At 41.2% G+C, this 26,352-nt stretch overlaps 1 protein-coding gene across 1 annotated transcript in view; it reads right to left on the reverse strand.

The window, feature by feature from the left end:
- The window catches only part of edc3 (enhancer of mRNA decapping 3 homolog (S. cerevisiae)), a 67,923-nt gene that overhangs the window by 15,766 nt on the left and 25,805 nt on the right, over positions 1-26,352 (reverse strand). Inside the window, exon 4 of the mRNA XM_055662948.1 lies at positions 20,410-20,745. Within this exon, the coding sequence (XP_055518923.1) occupies positions 20,410-20,745 (336 nt within the window). The remainder of the gene's footprint in view (positions 1-20,409; positions 20,746-26,352) is intronic.

A 26,352-nucleotide genomic window follows, 5' to 3' on the forward strand; every position in this document is an offset into this window, starting at 1 on the left:
CTACTGTTTACTCAAGTCCAAAACACACAATTTTGTAAACTACAGGTTGCCTAGAAACAGTGTTCTTAATTCTTAGCACGCAACACTGGTTGGTGTGGATGCTTTCTTTAAAGTGTCTTAAAGGTGTCTGTCACACGAGCGGACCAAGAGATCTGCACTGATAAGGATCGGCAGCGTAGAATAGAGACAAGGAACTGCAGATACTGGTTTACAGAAAGACGACAAGGGGTTGGAGCCAGGGGGTCAGGCAGCATATCTGGACAAAAACACGCATGGGTGACATTTCGGGATGGGACCATCCTTCAGTATAGAATACCTTGGCTGAAATAACAATAATGTAGTGAAGCTAGGGGAGTACATTTTTTTTTTCTCAAAATGACCTTGTTGGAACTTCGAAATGTCACAGTGGCGCCAGAGACCCATGTTCGATCCTGACTGCGGGTGCTGTCTGCATGGAGTTTGTATATTCCCCTTGCTGTCAACTCTTGGGGGTTTTTTCTCCCCCGGGTCCCCGATTTCCATCCACATTCCAAAGATGTAGATTACATTGGCTTCTGTAAATTGCCCCTAGTGTGTAGGATAGTACAGGTGATCATTGGTCAGCACGGTCTTGGCAGGCTGAAGCTGTATCTCTCAACTAAACTAAACGTTATTAATCAATCTAATTCTATTTGAACATGAAGCTTAATGTTGTGTATCGAAAGGTTTATTTCTCAGCAAACACACTTTGCAAAGAATAACAGCCCCTGAATTTATCAGCTGCAATTACAGTGTCAAAACAATTCAATTATTGCATGCAGATGAGCTAAAAGCCAAAGCTGCAATTTCACAGATCGAATGTGCTTTTACGTTTTGACAGCATTGCTAAAAATCCTCACAATCAAGGACCTCGATAAAACAGATTTCAGTTTTTGCGGACAGAGGCGCCCGTTACCAGTGGCGGCAGGGAGAGCGCGAGCAGTAATACACTCTTGAAGAGCATTGCGTTGGGCATGGGTTTGCAGTGGCTGCCATATAGTGAGTGATTGATTAGCACGGGTGTCAGGGGTTATGGGGAGAAGGCAGGAAAATGGGGTTAGGAGGGAGAGATAGTTCAACCATAATTGAATGGAGGAGCAGACTTGATGGGCTGAATGGTCTAATACTGCTCCTATCACTTATGACCTTACGATGTCCCTGGTGTTACCGATAGATGTGGTTCGTGCCACTGCACCTGACATTGCTCTGCCAATGGGGGGAGGCTCCCGTTGCACTGCCACAGGGGTGCTTCCGGTTGCGGGAGCAGAGAGAGCGAGCAGCATGAAGGCGGAGAGTACTGGGGCCGACCCTGTGTGGGACTGGGGGCTCTGCGGCCTGTAAATTCCCCACTTATTTAACCCCCGCCCCACCGATGCTGTGTTTTTCTCCACCCGGCCTTGGGTTAAAATTATTAATATTTACCTTCCCCCACCTGACTATAGTGGACGATTGGCAATAACAGACACATCTCCTCCCCTCTGTGGTCTGTTATTGCTACGGTTTGCTCAATCTTTGTAGACTGTTGGATCGATACTGGACTCACATTAACAAATATTGCAACCTAACCATATCTTGCTTATGTGAAGGCAAATGGCCAAAACAATCCTGCTGCTGTTGAAAAGGGACAAACAAAATAAAATCCCAACTACTTTTATTTGTCACTGAGGAAAACATTAACATACAACTTGGTACTTCCAAGAAACTGGCGTGAAATCCGAAACGTCTGCATGGCAGTAACGAGCAAAAATTACTAAACTTTTATTTCCTGAAGGCCAGGGAAAAAAAGTTTACATTTTTTTAAAGTTCCAGGCGGGCACGTGCAGTGGCTATCAAAGTAAAGCAAGGAAAAAAAAATACCAGGCTCCATTACATCTTCACTGAAAGCAAAAAGAGACACTGTTCATGGCCTCAGGATATTCTAAAGCCTAACAAAGTACTTTCAAAATTTAGGCAGTCATCGTAAAGGAAACGCAGCAGTTAGAGGTGCACAATGCAGTTCTACACAACTAGATCTTTTCATTGCTGCTTGATTGAGTAGCGAGTAATGGCCAAGCTTACAGAAGGTCCAGGCAGAATGGAGTCTTTCACTGTGTTCTGCCAGAAGTTTCAGGGCTAGAGGTCAGAGCTACAGAATTAAAGGACGTTCTTTTAGGAAGGAGATAAGAGAAATGTTTTTAGTCAGAGGATGGTGAACCTGGGAAATTATTTGCCACAGAAGGGTGTAGAGGCCAAGTCAGTGGATATTTTTACGACAGAGATAGATAGATTTTTGATTAGTACAGGTGTCAGAGGGAAAGGCAGGAGAATGTGGTTAGGAGGGAGGGATAGAACAGCCATGATTGAATGGCAGAGTAGACTTGATGAGCTGAATTACATAATTCTACTCCTATTACTTGTGACCATAAAATATTCATGCCTAGAGCATCATTAGAAGCTATCGTGGCATTGACACTGAAGAGCACTGCAGGAGGCAAGAGTGTAATAAAACATGATTTGATGCAAGTCTCAAGGCCAAGTTAATTTCAAGACATTACAAAGCAGCGTACAATATGTGACATGTCTCTTTTAAAAAGGCTTTAACCAGAATATTTGATTGTGACATGCAATATCACCTGCCAGATCCGTTTACAAAACTCTAATCAGCACCATTGCCTTACTTCTCCCCAAACAGCCCTACAAATTATTCACTTTTGGAAGCTCTATATAACAATTTCCAGCCTTTATAGACAATTATAGCTACGCTGAGTACTTAAAAACGCCCCAATACTGCTTTGCCTGCTTTCCCCAGACTTCACAATCGTGTTTCCAGTCCACAAATCATTCCAGATGAATGCCCCCTCCTCAGTTAGGTAGGTAGGGGAGGGGAGGGGGGGGAGGAGGGGAGGAGGGAGGGGGGAGAGGGGAGAGGGATTGAGAGATTGAGGGGAGAGGGGAGAGGGGAGAGGGGAGTGGAGAGGGGAGAGGGGAGAGGGGAGAGGAGAGAGGAGAGTGAGTGTGTGTGTGTGTGTGTGTGTGTGTGTGTGTGTGTGTGTGAGTGAGTGTGTGTGTGTGTGTGTGTGTGTGTGTGTGTGCACAATACATACACACAAAAGTTTATTTCTCTTTCGTTCATTATTATTATAATATTATTTTCAGTGTATTATGTTTACATATTCTGTTGTGCTGCTGCAAGTAAGAATTTAATTGTTCTATCTGGGACATATGACAATAAAACACTCTTGACTATGCTGTGAGTGACCAGAATTTATCTATTTGTTTATTTATTTATTTAAAATTGATCCAAAATAGGTGAACTACTTTGCTGTTGTAGATCTGAAATCACATAAACCAGATTTTCCAAAGACAACATAATACCTTCTCCACAGCACATTAAGTGACCGTAGAATATTTGCTGCAAAATCTCATCAAGCTATGCCTACTTGGAAGCAGTTCTCCTCCTCTCTCTGACGGGGGGTTCCTGTGAAACCGTCTCTCACTGCTCCCCTCTACGATTCCTCCCACTGCTACCTGCCATGCTTTGTCCTGCCTCCCCCCTTTTCCAGCTTTCTTCTCCGCCCCTACACTCAGTCTGAAGGGTCTCATCCCAAAACATTACTTATCCAGGGTCTCCAGGGATGCTGTGTGACCCGCTGAGTTACTCCAGCAGCCTTTTATCATTATGTTTACTGACATTAGCTTTCTAGATCCAGTTTATTTAATAAAGTTTAAATTTCACTCTACTGCAGTTGGCTATTTAACTCTGGTCTCCAAATCATGTACCAAGAGCTAAAGCTTTCAAGAGTGAGACATTTCTACTCCATCTAGATTTGCAAGCACAAAGCTTAGAAAACTTGGGCTGGTCTGGGTAGGCGCCATAGAAAATAGTCATGTTCATATTCACATTAACCAATGTAGGCAGGAACTGGAGATGCTGGTTTAAATCAAAGATGGACACAAAATGCTGGAGTAACTCAGCGTGACAGGCAGCATCTCTGGAGAGAAGGAATGGGTGACGTTTCGGGTCGAGACCAGACCAAAGTACAAAACTGCCAGTTTTAAAGCGTTACAGCCGTCTTTTTAAATGTCTTCCTATATCATCGCATAATTTATACACGAACAAGGCCGTGTCAAAAAGGACCAGCTTGAATTCAACTGAACTTGACAATTTTGTTTATTTTCCCATTTTCTTTTTCAAGTGTCTCCAAGCAGAGATTTGGAAAAGTTCAGTGCTTTATCTGACACTACATAAACAATCCAACAACTTTTTGCATACAATTAAAATCCAAACTAAACAGTCTAATTTAAACGTCAAGATAGATGGCGCTCTTGATTTACATTCCAAAGGATGCTTTGCTTGCAATTCAACTGCAAACTGTGTTGTAGAAACAAAGAACTGCAGATGCTGGTTTATGCCAAAGAAAGGCACAAAGTGCTGGAGTAACTCAGCAGGTCATGCAGCATCTCTGGAGAAAAAGGAAAGGTGACATTTCGGTCATCAGAGTATGAAGGGTCCCAACCTGAAACACTACCTATCCCTTTTCTCCAGAGATGCTGCCTGAACCGCTGAGTTACTCCAGCACTGTCTTCCTTTGAAAAGTGTTGAATGGGTTCTATAAAAGTCCACGGCTTGCATATAAACTTGAGGCACAGAGCACCGCTTTAGTCTTTGTCTTTCTTTTACAAACTCTGCCCAATTTGCTAGCTATGAGTTTGATCAGGTGCTGTTGTACACAAGGGAGGGCAATATATAGGATAAGCATCACATATTGGTAGAGGTGGGAGATTGCAACCTTCACGTGGTCCGCCCTGTTTCGACTAATGCAATCAACGTGGAGTGCCCAATCAAATAGAACAAGTTGTCCTACAACGTTAGGCTGTGCACGCCATATGCAAGAAGACATATTGGTGCGAGAGAGATGATTATGCAGTTATCTTTAGGCTTTAGATTTCATGCCTCGGCCAGTCTCAATCCAGAACAATCCAGTTCTTCAACACGATTGAAAGGGTTTCAGAGTTCCAGCCTGGGGCATGCCTGGAATGGGTAACACTCAGGAGAACTAGAACACAGACTGGACTTTGGAAACGGTGCCAAAACATGGCACCTCTTGCGTGCGGGATCAGTGAACTATCTCTGTAAATTCGATATTCAGGGATGTCTTTGGTGTTGACAGTTTTGTCGATACTGAACTGTTTGTAAGAAAATAATCTCACTGCCGGTTTGCACCACACATGTGACTATAAAAGCACCATTGAAGCGTTGCACCATTGAGAGTTATTGTGGTATAACCAGTTCAGACCAGGAACTAAAGGCATTGTACATACACGTGCTTGTAATGGGGAGGGTGCAGGGAGTTGCTAGTACAATGGCTGCATTTAGTTAATGTTGTACCTGGAGGTGCTCATACCTCAGGATGAAGCACCCCCTCCCCTGCCCCCAGGTTTTTAAGTGACTCCCAAATTTGTAGGTAGGGCTGGAGGCATGGGAAGGACCAGGATTTGAGTACCTTTGTACTCCTGCAGCACCTGTTGGGCAGTATGGGGTGGAGATGTACCCGTGTCAGGTATAGCACATGCAATTGTTTTAACATGGCCCTTAAATCTCCAACTGCTTTGCTGCTCCTGTCAATAACGAGCAAGGCATCACCCAGAATTCTGCTAAAATCCCAAAGCCAAGTTACAGAGAATGAATGTTCAAGAAGGAACTGCAGATGCTGGAAAATCGAAGGTAGACAAAAGTACTGGAGAAACTCAGCAGGTGCATCAGCATCTATGGAGCGAAGGAAATAGGCAAGGTTTCGGGCCTAAACGTTGCCTATTTCCTTCGCTCCATAGATGCTGCTGAGTTTCTCCAGTACTTTTGTCTACCTACAGACAAGGCATCAGAATCTCACAATACGTTTTACAACCAAATGATGTAGTGTAGTTATTGCTGCTTTTAATGTCCACGGAACAAAGTTGTTCAGCAAACATTGTCTTCACGTCAAGCCAACTCGAAGAAAAATACAGGGAGCAGTATTAACATGGCCTTCAATTTCAGAGGCCTTGATTCTGTCAATTGAAGAGACTACGGAACACCCTCCACAAGTTCAGCTGCCAGACAAAACTGGTCTTTTGCTTCAGGGAGGCTTGAAAACTTGATCCAACAAGAGAGGCAATCTCAGCAAAGACCAAGGACAAGGACAACATCCCTAGCACTGAGTTTCCAATCACACTCAGCCAACAAACCACATTTACTCGCATGGCTGAAAGCTAATTCCCAAAACAGTAACATGGCTCCACGCTTTCTTATGACAACAGGTTATTAGGTGGATATCGGAAGATTCTAAGTAGGTCTGAAGGAATTTTGCAGGCAAAAAAAAAAAAAAAAAAAAATGCTCACCAACTCTTGGAATCATCCGGCCCAAGACCATTGTAAGTGGAGAGCAGCATTGGCACAGCACCAAGAAATTAGACCAGGCACCAGATATACACAGGGTTCAGCGAAAATAACAGAATGAATGCATCGTCTCACTATCCCACTCAGCGACTGCCAACATCATTGACTGACCGATCAGGTCACTGAAAAATTTGCGGAGTGATGACGTAGTATTGACGCGCGGTGTTTTTTCAAGTGTTGCAACATTTTTTTTTGTCGCCGCTGGATTTTGAAATGTTCAAAATCTTTTGGCGACACTGATATGACACCGGCAGTTGCTGGAAAACAAAACGGCAAGTGTGTCAGGCTCTTTACTCACCACCTCAGAGAGTCAGAGTTAAAGCATGGACACTGGACCTTCGGCTCAACTTGCCCATGAAAACCAACGTGACCCGCCTACACTAGTCCCACCTGCCTGTGTTTGGCACATATCCCTCTAAACCTGTCCTATCGATGTACCTGTCCAAATGTTTTCTTAAATGTTGTGATTGCGTCTGCCTCGACTACCTCTTCCGTATTCCATATACCTACCAACCACCCTTTGTTTAAAAAAAGTTGCCCCTCGGGTTCCCGTTATATCTTTCCGCCCTCAACTTATTTCACCACCTGCACAGCAAGAATACAAGTCCTATTTGGGTTCATCGGGCACTTCAAAACCCTAAGAACAACAATGGAAAGCATCCCTAATCCCAAGGGGCTGCCCAGGGCTTATTATAATATAGAAAAATAGCTGTCAATTTTGTAAAGCAAGGTCCTTCATCAAGCAATTTGATAATTACTAGCTTTTTATAGAAATGTTCCGCATTGAACTATGTTATTAGAGTCATTGAGTCAGAGTCATACAGAGTGGAAACAGGCCCTTCGGCACAACTCACCCTCGCCGTTCAACGTGTCCCACCTACACTAGTTTGGCCCCTATCCCTCTAAACCCATCCTATCCATCTACCTATCTAATTGTTTCTTAAACGTGACAATCGTCCCTGCCTCAACTACCTCCTTTCTGGCACTTCGTTCCATACATCCACCACCCTTTGTGTGAAAAGGTTACCCCTCAGATTCCTATTAAATCTTTCCCCGTTATTATTATTATTCAAGTGTGGAAAGAGCATTAATTTAATAAACAGCATTTAAAAAAATGTTTTAAAAAGAAGAAAAAAATCGAACATGAACAGAGCTATTTAACAAACCAGTAAAGGGTTCACAGGGTGGGGGGGGGGGGGGGGCAGCAGGGTCAGAATTAACATAGGTTAGCAGTAAGGTGGCCATTAGAAGCAGCATAGCACCAGCAGGAATTAAATTCACATTACAATCATGCTTTTGGGTGAGGGTGGCAAACTTTAACGGGGATGTGCAGAGTAAGTTCTGGTTGTGGTTGAAGCAGATATTATAGTGGCATATAAAATATTTTTGGATAGGCATGTGGGCATGCAGGGGATGGAAGGTTATATGCAGGTAGATAAATGATGGTCTTGGTGTCACGTTCAGCACAAATATTGTGGGCTGAAGCGTCTGTTTCGTGTTCTAATAGGATTATATCCTCCTCACAACGTAGGTGCTACTGGAAAGGAATAGACCACAGGAGGTCTCCGAATCAAGCACTAATGGCAAACTTAGCATTCACAAATTGCCAGATATTGTGAGCCATAGATCTGTTACGATCTGCTATTAGCCATAATCTGCTATGAAAATATTCTTGTTAATAGTGAAGAAAACATACAAAAAAATTAAGTTACAATAAGTGGCGAATCAACATGAAAAGGTTGTTCTGCTTGGTTTCTATACATATGCATAGTTAGGCGGGGAAAAAGAGAAAAGTACTTTTAAATATTACCAAAGAATTGCTAAATCCGCTTAAACTGCACAACTACACAATGCAATGGAGGCAAACACAAACTTTGATTCATCAAGGCATCAAGCCAATCATTTCATCTTAATATGTGGTTTGCTTTGATATCTCAATAGGATTTCAAACAAAATGCTTAGCAACAAACTGCTTTTCTGTCAACATTTATTATGTCTATTGTTCAAATAGGATCTGTTAACTAAGTATTTATTACATTTGATAACATTATCTGCAATGTTATCAAGTGTTTATGGCACACCAGCATAATTTTTCCATTCGGAGTTCAAAAAAATGCTGAGTGCCTTCAAAGCACCAACCCTGATTTATAATGCAATTCGCTATATACGCTGTTCAGAATAAAGAAATGCCTAATGTGATCTCCAAAGGAGTTTCTATTGTTTTACTTAAATCTGGTCTTGCTGCTAAACTTATAACACTGACCAAAATGTGATAAGGAGTGGATATGGAACATCACCTTAAATTCTGCAGGGTGAACTCACACAAAAGAGCTCACCTGATGTCAACTACGATCAACGTTACACCAGGGAGATTTTGTGAAAGACTGCAGCATTAATTGCTCAGGCTAATGTGAGGTGTTTATAATTCAGTCACTTGCACATGCAATTTCTGATTTGATTTTTAAGAAATTTACATGGAAGTTGTGATCCTGATATGCAGATGCAAAAATTACAAGACACATACCAAGTCTAACTTGGTCATTGGAGATAATGCAGAAGTATGCAGCAGTTGAAATTGGCAACCAGCCACCATTTCCTCAATTGCAGTCAAGGATGGTCTATAAATGGTTTTACCAGCCACATCAACATCAGAGAAATTGGGTTTTTTTTAATTCACGTGGTGAACAAAACGTGCATCTTTGTGGCTGGATTACAGCAGCAGCAGCTGAGTTTATGCACCTTTCTTAGGAGTCCCTCGGGATCAAGGCAACATAGTTCCACATCAATCTTGAGGTTTCTGCCAGCATGGGCACTGTCCATTGATGGGGCAATAGGTGAAAGATAATAATAATAATAATAATAACTTTATTTGTTAAGCACCTTAAAAAACAACCAAAGCTGACCAAAGTGCTGTACAGAAAAAGAAAATAAGCAAGACATCATAAAAAGGCAGAACAACAGAACATACAGCTAACACGAGGCGCATAAATTACATACGAAAATCCAAACAATAAATTAAAAGACATAAAACACGAGTAATAACCACGCAGCAAAACCAAGCAAATAAAGTAAATAAATAATCTGACACCTTACTGATCTACAAAGGCCACGGAGAATAGATATGTCTTCAGGAGTGACTTAAAAACAGCTAGAGAAGGGGCCTGTTTAACGTGCAGAGGCAATTCATTCCACAATCTCGGAGCCGACACAGCAAAGGCACGTTATGATGTTATGGCTGAGGAGAGGGGCAGAGATAGGTGTGTTTGTCAGCAATCATTCCCTGATCTCTGCTGATCTGCGTTCCTGATGCATGGACTCAAGTTGCTCAATGTTCTCCTAAAAACAAACTTTGTCTCCTTGAACAATCAAAGACCACAGATTCCCAAGGGTCTGAGAGCATGCTGCATTTTTGCCATAGGGCCTGTCCCACTTGGGCAACCCAATAGGCGAATTTTGAAGAGTTTGAAAAAAATGTTATGTTGAAGACCTCCTTCGACAATGTAGAAGACCCCCTTCGACTAAGTTTAAGACCAGCTTCAACAAGCTACGACTAACTTCGGGAAAATTGGACACCAAATAGACATCCAGAGCTGCTGCCTGTCCTGCTGAATTATTGCACAATTTTGTGTCTATCTAAGATGTCACAGCAGTTAGCTTCCTCAGTAAAAAAGACTTCTGGGATTGGAATCAAATTTATGCTGGTGCAATGCTGGGTGCTATTGATTTTGCACCATTGAAATTTTGATTAAACTATTTTGGTCTAAAAACATATCTACGTTCTTGGGATTGCTGAACAGTGATGTCCATACAGGGGGACAGGCAGCATCTTTGGAGAAAGAATGGGTGACGTTTCAGGTTGAGAGACACTTCTCTCCAGACATGCTGCCTGTCCCGCTCCAGCATTTTGTGTCCAACTTCAATTTAAACCAGCATCTGCAGTTCTTTCCTCCACAGTGATGTGCATACGTTCAAAAGGTACGTTTTTCCTTATTCATTTGTCAACAAGGATAGATTATGAAATGGTACACAAAAATGCTGGAGAAACTCAGCCGGGTGCAGCAGCATCTATGGAGCAAAGGAAATAGGCAACGTTTTGGCCCGAAACGTTGCCTATTTCCTTCGCTCCATAGATGCTGCTGCACCCGCTGAGTTTCTCCAGCATTTTTGTGTACCTTCGATTTTCCAGCATCTGCAGTTCCTTCTTAAACACATAGATTATGAGATGGTATGGTACAGCCTGTTAGTGGTGCTGACACTCCATGACACATTGCAAATCATGCATGGTTTACGATATCAGCCAATTAATAATAAGGCAAGCATTGCAACAACATAGGCAGGAATGTTGTCACACATACAGTATTGCCACAGACATGCAAGATTGTATCCCATGATTTGCAATGTGTCATGGAGTGTCAGCACCACTAACAGGCTGTACCATACCATCTCATAATCAATGTGTTTAAGAAGGAACTGCAGATGCTGGAAAATCGAAGGTACACAAAAATGCTGGAGAAACTCAGCGGGTGCTGTTGCACCCGCTGAGTTTCTCCAGCATTTTTGTGTACCATTTCATAATCTATCCTTGTTGACAAATGCAAGATTGTATCCCATGGCTGTGAAAACAATAATAAGTGACTCTACACAATTCCTCCTCCAATCAAATAAACAATTAAAATCATGCTGACCCCCTTCTTGTGCAATGCACTCAAAATATAACACTTTAACAGAGCTTCTTCATTGAAGCAGTGTTGCAGAGTTACACTATATCAATTTCACAGTTCCTCAATTTTCAGAATTCAAAGGCCGCTTTATCGAAAAACTAAATAGCGAATAGCTTAAAGGTATAGGCATGATAAGTAGAGGTATTGACATTTTCAATCAAAAACCTATAACAATTTCCCTGATATAGTTATGGTGCAGATGAAGATTTTACCGGGGGTCCTCAGAAGCACGAAAGCAATCGCAAAATGCTGCTGCTAAAAAGATGAATCAGAATGGACCCTGCAACACTGGTAATTCAAGTTCTACATTTCAATTGTCTCAATCTAACTTTAATTATAACCCTTCACAAACCAATTAGGTGCACTACCTGAATATCAGTACTCATGACCATAAGATTAAAGGGCGTACATGACAAGCTCACAGAAGCATAATTTCTTCCCAAAAAAAGAAATGGGTATCATGCAGACCTTTTTTTTGTTTTAAATCCCATGTCCTATTAGCAAACACTGCAGACTGCTTTCTATTAAAAGCAACTCACCATTACTAACTCACGACGCTTCCTTCACCATGTCTAAGATACCAATTTGAAACTATCCTGTACCATCCAGAGAGTAAAGGGGGCTTGAAATGCATTGCCAGGGTGGTGGCAGAGTCAGATATGATGGTGGTGTTTATAAGGCTTTTAGACAGGCACATGGAAGTGCAAGGATTAGAGTGATATGCATTATGTCACTCTAACCCTTGCACTCTAATCCAGGACTTTCATATGAAGAAAGACTGGATAGACTCGGCTTGTACTCGCTAGAATTTAGAAGATGGAGGGGGGATCTTATAGAAACTTACAAAATTCTTAAGGGGTTGGACAGGCTAGATGTAGGAAGATTGTTCCCGATGTTGGGCAAGTCCAGGACAAAGGGTCACAGTTTAAGGATAAAGGGGAAATCCTTTAGGACCGAGATGAGAAAAACATTTTTCACAGAGAGTGGTGAATCTCTGGAATTCTCTGCCACAGAAGGTAGTTGAGGCCAGTTCATTGGCTATATTTAAGAGGGAGTTAGATGTGGCCCTTGTGGCGAAAGGGATCAGGGGGTATGGAGAGAAGGCAGGTACAGGATACAGAGTTGGATGATCAGCCATGATCATATTGAATGGCGGTGCAGGCTCGAAGGGCCGAATGGCCTACTCCTGCACCTATTTTCTATGTTTCTATGTGTAGGCAGATGAGTCACTTTAACTTTGCATCATGTTCGGCACAAACATTGTGGGCCGATGGGCCTGTTCCTGCGCTGTATTGTTTTATGTTCTAAACCATGTTCCAAAACCTCTTTCCAAAAAACATTTCCATTGAGAACAGCTGAAAGAGCCGAAAACATAGCTTTGATTTGCCTCCAATGTACAATATACACTGGCTAACTTTCAAAGGATTTTTAATTAAAATAACCTTTTAGTCTTTTAACAAATCTTGAACATTATGTTGTGCGTTCATCGTAAGTAACTTGTGGCACAATCTGTGCTTCACGAATGCTATTGAGATTGCAGCTATTGTGCATAAAACTGTCACTCAATTTTATTCATTTTACACAAAGGTGGTAACTATTTTAATATCTTTGCCGTCTTTAACAAGGAATTAAAATTATTTTGCCATACAACTTTTATACTCCCTTCCCCAACTTCGTGCAGCAATAAAGGAAAAATGAGGGTAGACAAAATTGCTGGAGAAACACAGCGGGTGCGGCAGCATCTATGCAGCGAAGGAAATAGGCAACGTTTCGTCCCGAAACGTTGCCTATTTCCTTCGCTCCATAGATGCTGCCGCACCCGCTGAGTTTCTCCAGCAATTTTGTCTACCTTTGATTCTCCAGCATCTGCAGTTTCTTCTTGAACAAGGAAAAATGAGGCTGGCACACTTTAGCAACTAAACTCCAATGAAAAAAGCATCAAACTAGAATCCAGTGATTACAGTGAATCTCCCATCTGACTTCAATAACCATGGCATATATCATCTTACAGAAGTTCAGATCACTTTCATAATGTGATAAACCAGCAGCCAATATGAACATCACAAGCATATTGGCTGCCAGGATGTCCAGGTAATCTGCTGAAGAAGGGTTTCGGCCCGAAACGTTGCCTATTTCCTTCGCTCCATAGATGCTGCTGCACCCGCTGAGTTTCTCCAGCTTTTTTGTGTAATCTGCTTATACATGTTGATTGAGGGATAAATACTGAGACTGGGGTTGAATCCATTCTCTGCAAAATAGTTAATTACATTCACCCATGAGTGTAGACTTATCGTAGAGGGTCAGCTTACATTTTAATGTCAAGTGCCTGAAGACTCAACATTAGTTGACCGCATCTAAACATGCATTCGTAAATAAAACTTGAGCCCATCGATTTGTAAATCATGAACCTACCGACCATTGATCACCCGTTCACACCAGCTCTATGTTATCACACCTTCGCATTCTACTCACTGGGAGCAATTTACAGAAGCCAATTAACCTAGTTTACCTGCATCTCTTCCAACCTCATCTATTGCGTCCGCTGCTCTAGATGCCAGCAGATCTATATCGGTGAGACCAAGCGGAGGTTGGGCGATCGTTTCGCCGAACACCTCCGCTCGGTCCGCAATAACCAAGTTGACCTCCCGGTGGCTCAGCACTAGTCAACTCAATCCCCTCCCACTCCGCCTCCGACTGTCTGTCCTGCAGCACTCCTCCATGCGCCACAGCGACCGCACCAGAAATTGGAGGAAAGCACTTGTCTCATTTTCCGTTTATAGTGTACAGGACCCCGGGGCAGGTTCCCATGAACATCGAATTCTCCCATTCTGTTAGTCCTTGCTGTCTCCTCCCCTTCCTCAGCTCCCCTGAATCCTCCCATCCCCCAGCCTTCGGGCTCTCCTCCTTTGAAATTTCTTGAAAACCAATAGTTCAATATTCTATCAGTCTGAAGAAGGGTTTCGGCCCGAAACGTTGCCTATTTCCTTCGCGCTCCATAGATGCTGCTGCACCCGCTGAGTTTCTCCAGCTTTTGTGTACTGTTCAATATTCAATTTGTTTTACAAACCAGCATGTCTTTGGGATGTGGGAGGAAACTGGAGCACGCGGGTAAAACCCACACGGTCATATGAAGAATGTACAAACTCCACACAGACAACACCCATAGTCGAAATCAATCCCGGGTCTCTGCCGCTGTGAGGCAGCAGCACTAACCGCTGCGCCACTGTACCGCCCTACAAAGGAATAAAACTTCTTGTCTCTAATTTTCTGATTTATAGGTGTACAGGACCTCCATACAGGTTCCCATGGTCAGCTAATCTGCATAAGCAGTTAACATTTGCAGTAATAAATTGAATCCTTATCACTAAGTGTTCTATTATAAACTATTGAAATATTTAAAGAAAAGAATAGTTCAATATTCTACTTTACTCTCATTATAGAACCACATTTTTCCCTACAGTGAAGCACAATGGACACTCAAAAACAAAGTATTAAGATCGCTAGAGTTGAGCATTTGGTCTGGGAGTAAACAATCCACAGTGTTTATTTATTTTTCTCTCCAAGTTTTTTTTTCAAAACATCTCTTTTGATGTTAGGCTAGGAAAGGGTGCAAGGGAACAGCTTTCTAGTTAATACCAAGTGGGCGAACAGGTACCTTGTTATCAACAATAACTAGAGTCTGGTAACAATAAGCATGTAAAAATACTCGCACCATGTGCATCAGTTCCTGTGGTTGACCAAATTGATATACTTGCTCACGGCACGAGGACTTTGATCAAAACAGCTCTCCAAGTTGGTCTATTATGTACACCTGAATGAATGCATTAAACTTCACACAGACCGAATTCTAAGTAAAAAATCTAGTTGTACAGGTAACCATTTTGTCCCAATGAGTTATTCTGTAATTACAGCATGACATTCAATCCTCTCAGCACTCATATTACTGCGATAATGAAAAGAGTGATAACATTCTCATTGATGAGAATTATTAATCAAATAAAGAAACCACAGGTTTAGTTACATATTGCAAAAGTTGGCTTCCAGATAGAAATAATTATTTCCTATGGTCGTGCAACAGTGTAATACCCTGAAAAAGTCCAAAAGGCATGACATGGTTGTGTTAATCCAAATGTGACACCAACCTGCACAAGCAGTTAACTAAAGACTTGGTTAAAGGAGGTTTTCAAACAGCTTGATAAAATATTAAAATATGAACATCAATGGTTAACATGTATGGAATCAAGATAGTCATTGGTGGTATAATTAATGTTTAAGAAGGAATTGCAGATGCTGGAAAAATCGAAAGTAGACTGAAAATGCTGGAGAAACTCAGCAGGTGAGGCAGCATCAATGGAAAAAAGGAGTAGGTGACATTTCGGGTCAAGACCTTCTTCAGACTCAGTCTGAAGGTGGTACAATTAAAGTTACGTGTGCAAGATGGCACAACAGGGAATACTGAACTCCCCACAAGGGCTTCTCACACACCAACAATACAGAAAGATGGGCAAAGTCTAGGCCAAGCCTATGGAAGGATATGAGGCACTGCTGAACTCAGACCCAATGTGGATTAGCACACAGCAATGGGAAAACTTGTTTTCCTGCCATTAATAGACACTTGTATCTTAACTTGCAAGTTGCCATTCAACTAAAAAGTAATAATGAGACTGTTGGCAATTTCCACAACTCCAAAGATGTACAGGTTTGTCAGTTAATTGGCTTGGGCTTGTAAACTTGATACAAGTGTAAATTGTCCCTAGTGTGTGTAGGCTTGTGTTAATATGCGGGCATCGCTGATCGGTGCGGACTCGGTGGGTTGAAAAGCCTGTATCTCTAACCCAACTAAAACTGGTAGTAATCCTAAGAGTTTGCCTTTGAAGCCTTTAAAGTTTACAATTATGGGGTAGCAGTTTGAAGATTTGAGGAAAACTGCTTTCTAACTAAACACACAGCCAAAGCTTCAGTAAACTTTCCCCAACAAGGGCATTGAGCCAATTATGCACAAGGAAGAACAGATCAAATTTCAATGACCAGTTTCAACTAAATTCCAAAATATGATATTTAAATTTATGTTGGTCTGCACAAAGGTGGCATGGGTCTACTAGCTTTTTACTCCATTTTACTGACAGTGGATTCAGCAAATCTTGGTGAGGAACAGTTACAGAGATAGAGAATGGACCCGTGCCCTTTGGCTCCAGAGCCCATGTCAACAAGCATTGTAGTCACACTAATCCCATTTAATTTGCCCAAGCTTGTTTAATACCCACACAATTCTATCTCTCACCTCAGGCAACTTCTTAGAGTAAACAGTTAACCCACCAATCTGCACGTCTTTTGGGATGTGCGAGGAAACAGGAGCACCTTGAGGAAACCACGTGGTCACAGGGAAAAAAATCCAGAGCTCAGGAATGCATCCAGATTACTGGATCTGAGGCAGCAGCACCACTATTCGCCGTGTCACGTTAACACACCCATGATGATTTTAAGCACACTTGTGTTATTTGAAAGCAATACATCACAGTAACCACACAGGGAATGATGCCACGGTCAAACAATGTGCACTGAAACTGTGACCATCTTATGAAGAAACAACTTCAGGTAGAGGAAGTAGCCACAATCAAGTAATCGGATTTGTGCACAAATATTTCCTGAATTCAGCTCTAGGACAGTGACAGATAACACAAAAATGCACGCAGAATTTTCTTATTTCTGTCACGGCACCACATCAGACCATGAAAAACCTTGGGGCAACATTGTCCAACTTTAATACTATCAATCTCGCACCAGAAATAGTCTAATTTATTTAAGGACATCTAGAATAAACAGCTCTCTTGTTACATATACAGTGCAGATACACAGCACCAGATTCAGAAAGAGGAGGATCTTTGGGACTATCAATGCAGAACATAGGCAGGGTGCTTGCCAGCAATCACCCTTTGTCCAGATTTTTAATGTGGAAGTTAAACACTTTTCATGATCCAACACGTACCATAACCTTTCAATTCTCCACTGCAACATGAATGGCTACCGAGAGGGGGACTGTTTATGCTGTACCACTGTTTAAATAAATAAATAAATATTTAAAGGTAAGTTAGTTTAACCAGTGATGGGCAAATGTTACTGGAATTAATTTTAAGGGGCAATTTAAACCCTCACGTGAAAAAGCATAGATTAACCAGAAACCTGGTTGTGAAGAGAAGTCTTTGTCTGACTGACTGGTTTGAATTTGAGGTCCGGTGAAGAGTTCACTTGATGTAGTGAACAGAAGTATAGTGAAGCCTTTGCCAAAGCACCACATCGCAAGCTTCACAGAAAATGTTTGTGCATCAAGAGGAATGTGGAAAACTGGACTCAAAATTGGCAGGAAACGAAGGACAATTGCTGATGGATATTTTAAAAATCACAGAAATAGCTCAATTTCTGCTATCTTCATATCCTGAGCACAAGCAAAAACATCAGAACAAATGATAAGGCAATGAGAAATCAATTCAGTTTATTGTCACGTGTACAGTGAAAAGTTTTTGTTGCGTGCGAACCAGTCAGCAGAAAGACAATACATGATTACCATCGATCTATTTACAGTGTAGAGATACATGATAAGGGAATAATGTTTAGTGCAAGGTACAGCCAGAAAAGTCTGAGGCTCATCAAAGTGGTGGATAGTAGTTCAGCACTGCTCTATCATTGTGGCAGGATCATTCAGTTGCCCGATAACAGCTGGGAAGAAACTGAGGTATACATTGAGTCAATAGAAGGGAGGTTGGTTTGTGTGATGGCCTGGGCTGCACCCACAATTCGCCGAAATTTATTTTGGTCTTGGATGGAGCTGTTCCAAAACAAAGCTGTGATGCATCCTGAAAAAATGCTTTCTATGGAACAGCTCTAGTTGCTAAGAGTTGTAGGGGACATGCCAAACTTCCTAAGGTTTCTAAGGAAGTAGAGGTGGCTGCTTCTACCAACATCTGATTGACCAAATCAATTTAGTGGAGTTTGTGACAGAAGATATATTTTAAAGTTGTGGTGAACTACAATACTAAATTAGTGTCATGACCAAACCAAAAAAAAAACAAAAAAAAGTGATTCTAGGTCAATGGCAAGCAAAATAAAATGCACAAATGTTGGATGAACAGACTCTGGTGCTCATTACACTTTTGCTAACAGAACAAAGTTACACACATGCAACTGATTGTTTCACTGATTGCTGATATAGAAGGCACTTGTATCACTGAGATTTCTATTGTAAACTAGGTGGAAGAGAAACAAATCTAGATGCTGCTACCAGATTTTTTTTCAGGAATTAAGTTTCAGCAGAGCTTTTTTATCCTTCAAATCCAAATATGTCAAACCTCACGTTTAATTAATTGTTGCTTAGCACAGGGTTTAGTTTACAAATCCAGAGATTACTACATGCCAAATATTCCAGTTAGCCATGTGAAAAACGTACTTGTTCCCATTCAAATTTGGCAGCAAGTAGCCCAAGCATATTAAATTGCAACCTGTCTTGTTTTCTCGAGTACCATGTAATACAGCTTATCATGGCATTGAAGTTTACTGCCATTTTTGATTCGTATTCTAGTTATATTTTTAAACATGCAAGTGACCAGAAAAATCATAACGGTGATAGTAAAACTGATCAAATGACCCATCTTCTAATTATCAGTTTCAGTTACCAGGGCTGCAAACATTTGTCAGTCCAGCAGTCAGTCTTGCACACAAAGAAAGGTGAAAAAGGGAGAGAAGGGGATATTCACAAATGGAAAAGCTTAATTTGTCTCAAATTCGAATCCAACATAAATTCCCATAAGAGCAAACTTCCCGCTGGCCAGAAATTAACTTCAAAAATGATTTACATCCATCTCAACGCAAAACATAATTGTGCACTTGCTCCCAAAGTGAACATTTACATTCACAAGAAATCTTCCACGTTTTGAAAAATGTCACATTTAGGTTGATAGGATTCTATACGTTGACTTTTGTTGCCATAATGTCTCAAGAGCAATAAAATCTAGCTACAATTGTACACTGAGGAAAACAGTGTGCAGTTTTGGTCCCTGTAACCAAAGGAAGATAGATGCATTAGTAGTGGAGATGGGGCAATGGAAACTCACAAGTTAGATTTATGAGATGAGGGAACTGACAAAGAGAGACTTATATCCAATTTCCCTATACTCTCTCTAGAGTAAAAGATGGAGAGGTAACTTCATCGTACCACAGCATTCACAGAGATCATTAGAGAGATGTTTCATTTCGTTTGTAGAAACAGCATGTTAACAGGGTCTTTGGACTACAAGTCCACGTGGACCATCTTTTTCTGCTTTTTCATCCACTCACACACTAAGGGCAATTTGGAGAGGGCCAACTAACCAACAAAGGCTGCACATCTATGGGATGTGGGGGAAATCTGAAGCACCTGTGGGAAACCCACTTGATGCCAGGGAGAACGTATAAACTCTACACAGACAACACCCACGGGCAGGATGGAATCCGGGTCTCTGGCGTTGTGAGGAAGCGCTCTATCAGCTCCATTCCGCTACTACTTTAAACTTCAAACATGCGTGCGTGCTCTGACAATGCATAGATCTGCTCTATAAAGTGACAACCATTTCCTGTTGTGCATATTTATTTCCTCTATCTGTTTTCTCATCAGTCTAACCACCTCGATCAAATTTCCTATTGCTTTTAATTGGTGCCGTTGCTATTTCACCTTGCAAATCTCTCCCGTCTCATCCCCACACCAGATGGACCTCAGTGACAGACTTGCTCCTCAGCCTTGCAGGAGAGAATTTTAATTGTTCCAATAATAAGTTGTCAGTCGACCACAGTGTGGTCCTCTTCAATGTCACCATGAATCAATCCAGGCTCTATAGACCTATTCCCATTATTGTGCCATTTGCTCAGTAATTCATGCCAATCTTTCACTTAAAAAAACAAAAAACCCTCCCATCAGATCTTGAGCTCTGGCATGGCACCAAATTGGCTCAGTCACCGATGCACTGGTTGTGATTTAAGGCAACTTATCCTTCCTCATCATGTCTGCAACACTCTCCTTCAACATTACTTCATTGGACACCAATTCAGGCCGGTCACCATTTGCCCATTTCTGTTTATACCATGGCCAGGGAATCCCATATAAGTATCTCACCGTGTTACAAGAATTGATTTTTTCAAACAAAATTGTATGTAATAAGTGCCTAAAAAAACAGATCAGTATCAGACTTCCTTTCTCCACTGAATAGGTTTTAAATTATTTGGCCTTACCAGTGCAATATTCTCTACCACTATGCTGTGGCACCGTGATTTGTCTGTAGACAATGGGCTCAGATTCCAGGATGTTTTCATCATGGCGATATCTTGTTGGCTTCTCATTGGGAGTCCCCCTGGAACGTGTTCCATTCCGCCTTTCGAAAGTATCTATTTCCTCAAACACTGCCGCTTTGTCAAAGAGTGCTAGGTTGCCTTCAAAATCAAAATCTGTGTCGAGGATTACTTCAATTGTATCCCCAAAACATTCGTCATCTTTATTTTTCATTTGCCCATTCTTCACTCCATTTTTCTTTGGCGTAGCTTGATTAGGAATCTTGCTGCTGGAGGACCCTAAGCGGAAAAAGATGGAGAACAATTTTGAGATTGATATATTGAACACAGGCTTCCCAAAACCATAATTCTGCCAGTGAATTCAAACAGTTATAATATGTAACTTAGCTACTACATATTTATTAAACTCACTATCTTTAAAAAAAAAAAAAAATTAAAGTGTTAGACCAATGTGATTCCAATGTCTGTGCCCCCACCCCAACAGTCAATTAGATCATGATTGATATTTTTCAACTGGTTTTGTAAGCCTTGACCCAAGTTATCTCATTAGATACATAGTAACTTGCATTTCATAAAGGACACAAAGTGCTGGAGTAATTCAGCAGGTCAGACACATCGCTGGGAACATGGATAGGTAATGGATAAGGTCCTTCTTCAGACTGATTGCAGAGGGGAAAGAAAACCAGAGGATAGGAGGGGCAAGAAATCAGCCAGTAATCGGTGGGCACAGGAGGGGGGTGGGTTGATAGGACTCGCACCAAATCAAATTGGTCAGTTCTGATATCAGGATATAAACCTATAACACTAACTCAATTTGTTTCCTCCTAGATAAAACCCAATCCGAGTAACTCCAGCATTTTCTATTTATGTAACAGAACAGATTGTAAGTATTGTACAGACACAAGGAACTGGAGCAAATCACAAAATGCTGGATTAACTAAGGTGGTACATGTGAAGAGAACAGGTGGGCAATTCAAAACAGAACCCTTCTTCAGACTGTGTATTTTATGGAGTTTAATTTTTCACAAGCTCATCCTTTCTAGCTATTTAATAAATCTTCAAACTGAGCACAAGTTCATTATTTGCCATTTTATATGCCTATGTCTGACTGAAAGATAAAGCATTACCAACTTTGCTTGCAATCAGATGCAAAGATTTCGACACATTGAACTTTCACAAAGCTAGAAAGTTTCAACAAACGGTAAAGGCAATTGGCTCCGGTTCCATTCCATCGGGGCACTATATTGGTTGGGCATTTTAATCCATCAATTTTATAAATACAAGCCAAAAATGCATTGTTTAACATGGGCAAGGAATAATTGTGTGTTGCCCAACAGCTCATCCAACTGAGACAATCAGTCCTCAGATGCTTGTAAGGATGATTTTGTAAGGTCATTTGGGCAGTGAATTACTAGCCTGCTCACGCAATGACTAAATTAGTCCCGAGTCACCCGTCATAGTCATAGTGATACAGTGTGGAAACGGGTCCTTCAGCCCAACTTGTCCCCACTGACCAATATGTCCCAGATACACTAGTCCTGCCTGCTCGCGTCTGGTCCATATCACTCAAAACCTGTCCTATCCTTGCACCCATCTAACCGTTTCTTAAATGTTGGGATAGTCCCTGCCTCAACTACCGCGTCCGGCAGCTTGTTCCATAGCCCCCCCCCCACCCTTTGTCCCGTTTTATATTTTATGAACCGCAATCTATTCCATGTTACAAGACAAAACGGCAACTTCACAGATTTAAAGCGTGCTAAAATGTCTGATTAACCCGATTAGTTTATCTATGCACAAAGTCCAACGAAGCATTTATGATTAAATTACATTTATAAAATTAATCTTGCTCAATTTCCTCCTCCTTGAAAAAGAATTATTCGTACAGAATACACTTTAGTCTTGCAGGATAGAGGAGAATGTCGACATATATATGGACTCTGTGAGAGATATTATTTAATTACAATAATACTATTAGCCAAGTATTTTTTGCAACATACGAAGAATTTCATTTGCCAAGTCAGTCATAAATAAAAAGCAGCAGAACACACAAAACACATTATAACATTGTGGTGTCATTAAAGTGAAGGGGGAGATGTGATGTAATTAAAGTGAAGGGGGAGATGTGATGTATATGTAATGTAATATGCAATGTAAATGCCAGCGCCCCTCAAGGCCAAAAGCAGAAGCTGGCAAATGTACCTGTGCATCGTGACTAAGGTCAAGTGACCTTCTGGAAGTTTCAGTCATGGCAGATTAAACATTTCCTCCATTATGTCGGACGTGCATTCATTGCGCTAGTCACAACAAGCACAACTAGGAAGACATTACAAACATGAACATCCATCACAGAGACTCCTCCACATTCCTCACTGTGATGGAAGAGGGGAAAAAGTTCAATCTCTTCCCTTCTTTGCTCTCCCGCGGTCAGGGGCCTCGAGCCCTCCGTTGATGGGAATGCCAATCGTTCACTCATTTGATCAGATAAAATAAGCCAGAACACCTAAAACGCAAAGTGTTTCCACTGATAAATTGTGAAAGGTACAAATTATAAAAAGGCACAAGTTCACAACAGCTTTCCAAAGTGGAATTTTCTGCCTGAAATAGACCATCATATGATGTGTTTTAGGCACCGTCCTACCATTTTTGAGTGGAAAGACTTAACACAAGGGAATATTGATTTTTTTCCCCCTGTAGGTTTAACATCCAAATGAGAGTCGAAGAGTGTGAATTTGTTTACTGCTGAAGCATTAAAGGTTCCCTCACAATCACTTGTTCTGAAGAATTATCTGGCAAATCATTTGGTTTGGAATATGATACAGCCACAAAATGGCAAACGTGTAGTATATGATGTGTACATACACACACAGACAAACAATCTCAACTTCTAATGCAGGCTGACAGCTCCAAATTTCAATATCTCTACTGCTTAATGGTCAAATCTCCAGTCATTCTTTGATTTAGGGAGAACAGGATAAAAAAGAGAAATAACGTCAAATGCAAATTATCAACCAGCCAGAGCATCTGGCCAATTTCACACGACCCATATCTGGAGATTTCAGTCTGAAGAAGGGTCTCGCCCTGGAACGTCACCCATGCCTTCTGTCCAGAGATGTTGCCTGTCTCACTGAGTTACCCCAGCATTTTGTGTTTATCTTCCATGTCTGGAGACGTTGTTTTCTTGCTTGTGTATTCAATTTATTCTACTACATCTTTAAAAAGGGATAGAAATATTGTAGGTCAACAATTTTATTATTGAAACTGAAGGTATGATAATCACTGCTCGTCCATATCTTTTGCACGCCATAGCTACACTTGAATAATAGCTACACTTCTGCAAGTGTCCAATGAGAAGAATGCCAAATATGAATTAAAATGTAGGACGACAAAAGAGTTAAATATTAATTTTCCACAACAGTGACTACGCAATTCTTCCACAGAAAGGAGTGTCATTATACAATGCCACAGGAAGGACAAAATTCTTATTTTTGAAAGCAGTCCAGAAAGAATCGAGGAGACAAGTGCACTAAACTGACAAATGGGCCCATTTTCAATTCCTTTCCAATTCTTTTACAGCAAGTGCAATGCTTTATTAAAATCTGAAAGGAAAATGATAATTGCATGAAACTCGAAATGAAACCGGCTTTTCAAGTTTCCTAAAATAGCTATACAAAAACAATATCCCACATTTGGAAACATAAAAGTAACTTGTAAAGGAAAAAAAGGCTGTAGCAAATTTGGTCAGTTGATGGTGATTCAAAAGGATTAGAATTCAGTTAAATTACATAGCAATGTAAACAGCAACACAATCCATGCACTTAGAGCACACACTATTTTTAGCAGTCAGAGAACAATAAAGGCAGGGAAAAAGTCGATGGGGCCAGAAACAATGCATATTTTGCAGGTATGCTTTGTGTTAGTAATTTTCATTATATATATTGCTCATATAGACATAAATCCAATTGGTCAAATGGTGTCTGACTCTACAGTGTTATTCTCCAATGATTAATTCTGGTAGCAGTCAATTAAAGAAACGTAACTAAATACCATAATATCCTTCCCCAAATATGAGCTACTGATATCTGTAGACAAAGTAGCCAAAACTGCTGTGATGAGGAAGCCAGCTTCTGAAAGAGTAGTGGAGGCCACAAAAATCTAAAGATGGAAATTTAGAAATACTTGGGGTGGGGAAGAGAGGAAATCTCAGAGTTGTTGGGAAAAAAGATAATGGTAGTAATCGTCTGACCAGATCATTGAGCCAGACTCCAGACATGGAGTGAATGAGCTCCTGCAATGCTGCATTATTGTATGAAACATGTTCAGTAAACAATGCAAATGGACATTAAGGATCTGAACATAGACGCAAAATGCTGGAAGAACTCAGTGGGACAGGCAGCATCTCTCGATTTAAGGAATGGTTGGCATTTCGGGTCAAGACCCTTCTTCAGAACGGTCTTAAGATATTTGGTCTGAAGAAGGGTCCCGACCCAAAACGTCACCTTTCCATGTTCTCCAGAGATGCTCCTTGACCCATCGAGTTACTCCAACACTTTGCGTAAACCATCATGTGCAGATTCTTGTTTCTACAAATACACGCACAGCTTGGTCTTTTGCTATCTATACGGGTGTAACTTACAACATTCAAAGTAATTCAGGGGCCAAATCCTATATTTTGTAAACCAGTATCTGCAATTCCTTGTATCTACCTCCTACATAAGCCATTAAAAAAAAAAAAAATTGGCAGATCATTGTTGAGAAAACTTTTCACATGCAAACTCACAATCACTCTGCGAATGCACTAAGTTTGCTTTGGTGTTCATTTTCAGCAAGTGAGACCAGTGCTTCGGGAACTGACGATACTCAAGGTAACATGGTAATAAAAATGTAGACAAAAAATGCTGTTGGAACTCAGCGGACGAGGCAGCATCTATGTAGAGAAGGAATAGGCAACGTTTCAGGTCGAGGCACTTCTTCAGTCTTCAATCAAAAAACCTTTGATTTTTCCAGCATCTGCAGTTCCTTCTTAAACATGGCAATAATTATGTCACTTCTGCTGCGAATTCCAGTGAAGGTGTTTTAACTGGTGTCAATAGGTAGCCTGAGAATTTTATTTTGAGCAGAGCAAGACCCTTCAGAAGTGAAAGAGAAGGAAACTGGTTGAAGGAAAAAAAAAGTGTGGAAACATTTGAAGCCTCAAAACTAGCAGACTGTTTTGCAAAACAATTTCATGTGTTTGTGCTTATCCTCCTATGAGTATATTATGGAAAAGGACAATTTCTGGTCAATTTAATGATACACTTGTGGTGGGCATGGATTTCCATGTCCATGCCTCATGGTCCCCAGAAATCTTGGTTCAAAGCACACAAATGATTTCGGAACACCGGCCAAACTTTTCCTTCATTACCAAGGGAGTACTGCATTGTCAAAAATGGTGCCTTTGGGCTGAAATGTTAACTTGAGATCTTGTGCATCCATCTGTGAAGGCAGACACAAATTTCTGGCATTATTCAAAACAGCAGCTTTCCACAGATGACAGGCCAACATCAACATCACAAGTAAATAAATTTGATATGGAATTCACAAGCAACTTCAATACACAGGGAACGGTGAGAACATGAAGTTTCTCACTTACAGTGTAATAAAGTGAATGATTAAAGTTGGGGAATTCAGGGGGCTGCAGGAGGAGAGAGAATGGCACATTAAGGGTCGCTATATCCATGGAGCGGGCCTCCAGAAGACCTGGAGACCGTGGATCAGGGTCTGCTGGAGGCAGAGGTCAGAGGAATGCACGTATCGGACAGGGCCTGCAACGGCACAGAGTGGCTGAGCAGTGGTGGAGCACACCAACTGCATTGCCAGGCCAGAATTGCAACACTGACCCAGGGCCAA

The sequence above is a fragment of the Leucoraja erinacea genome, chromosome 36 (assembly GCF_028641065.1).
Source record: "Leucoraja erinacea ecotype New England chromosome 36, Leri_hhj_1, whole genome shotgun sequence".
NCBI classification, from domain to species: domain Eukaryota; kingdom Metazoa; phylum Chordata; class Chondrichthyes; order Rajiformes; family Rajidae; genus Leucoraja; species Leucoraja erinaceus.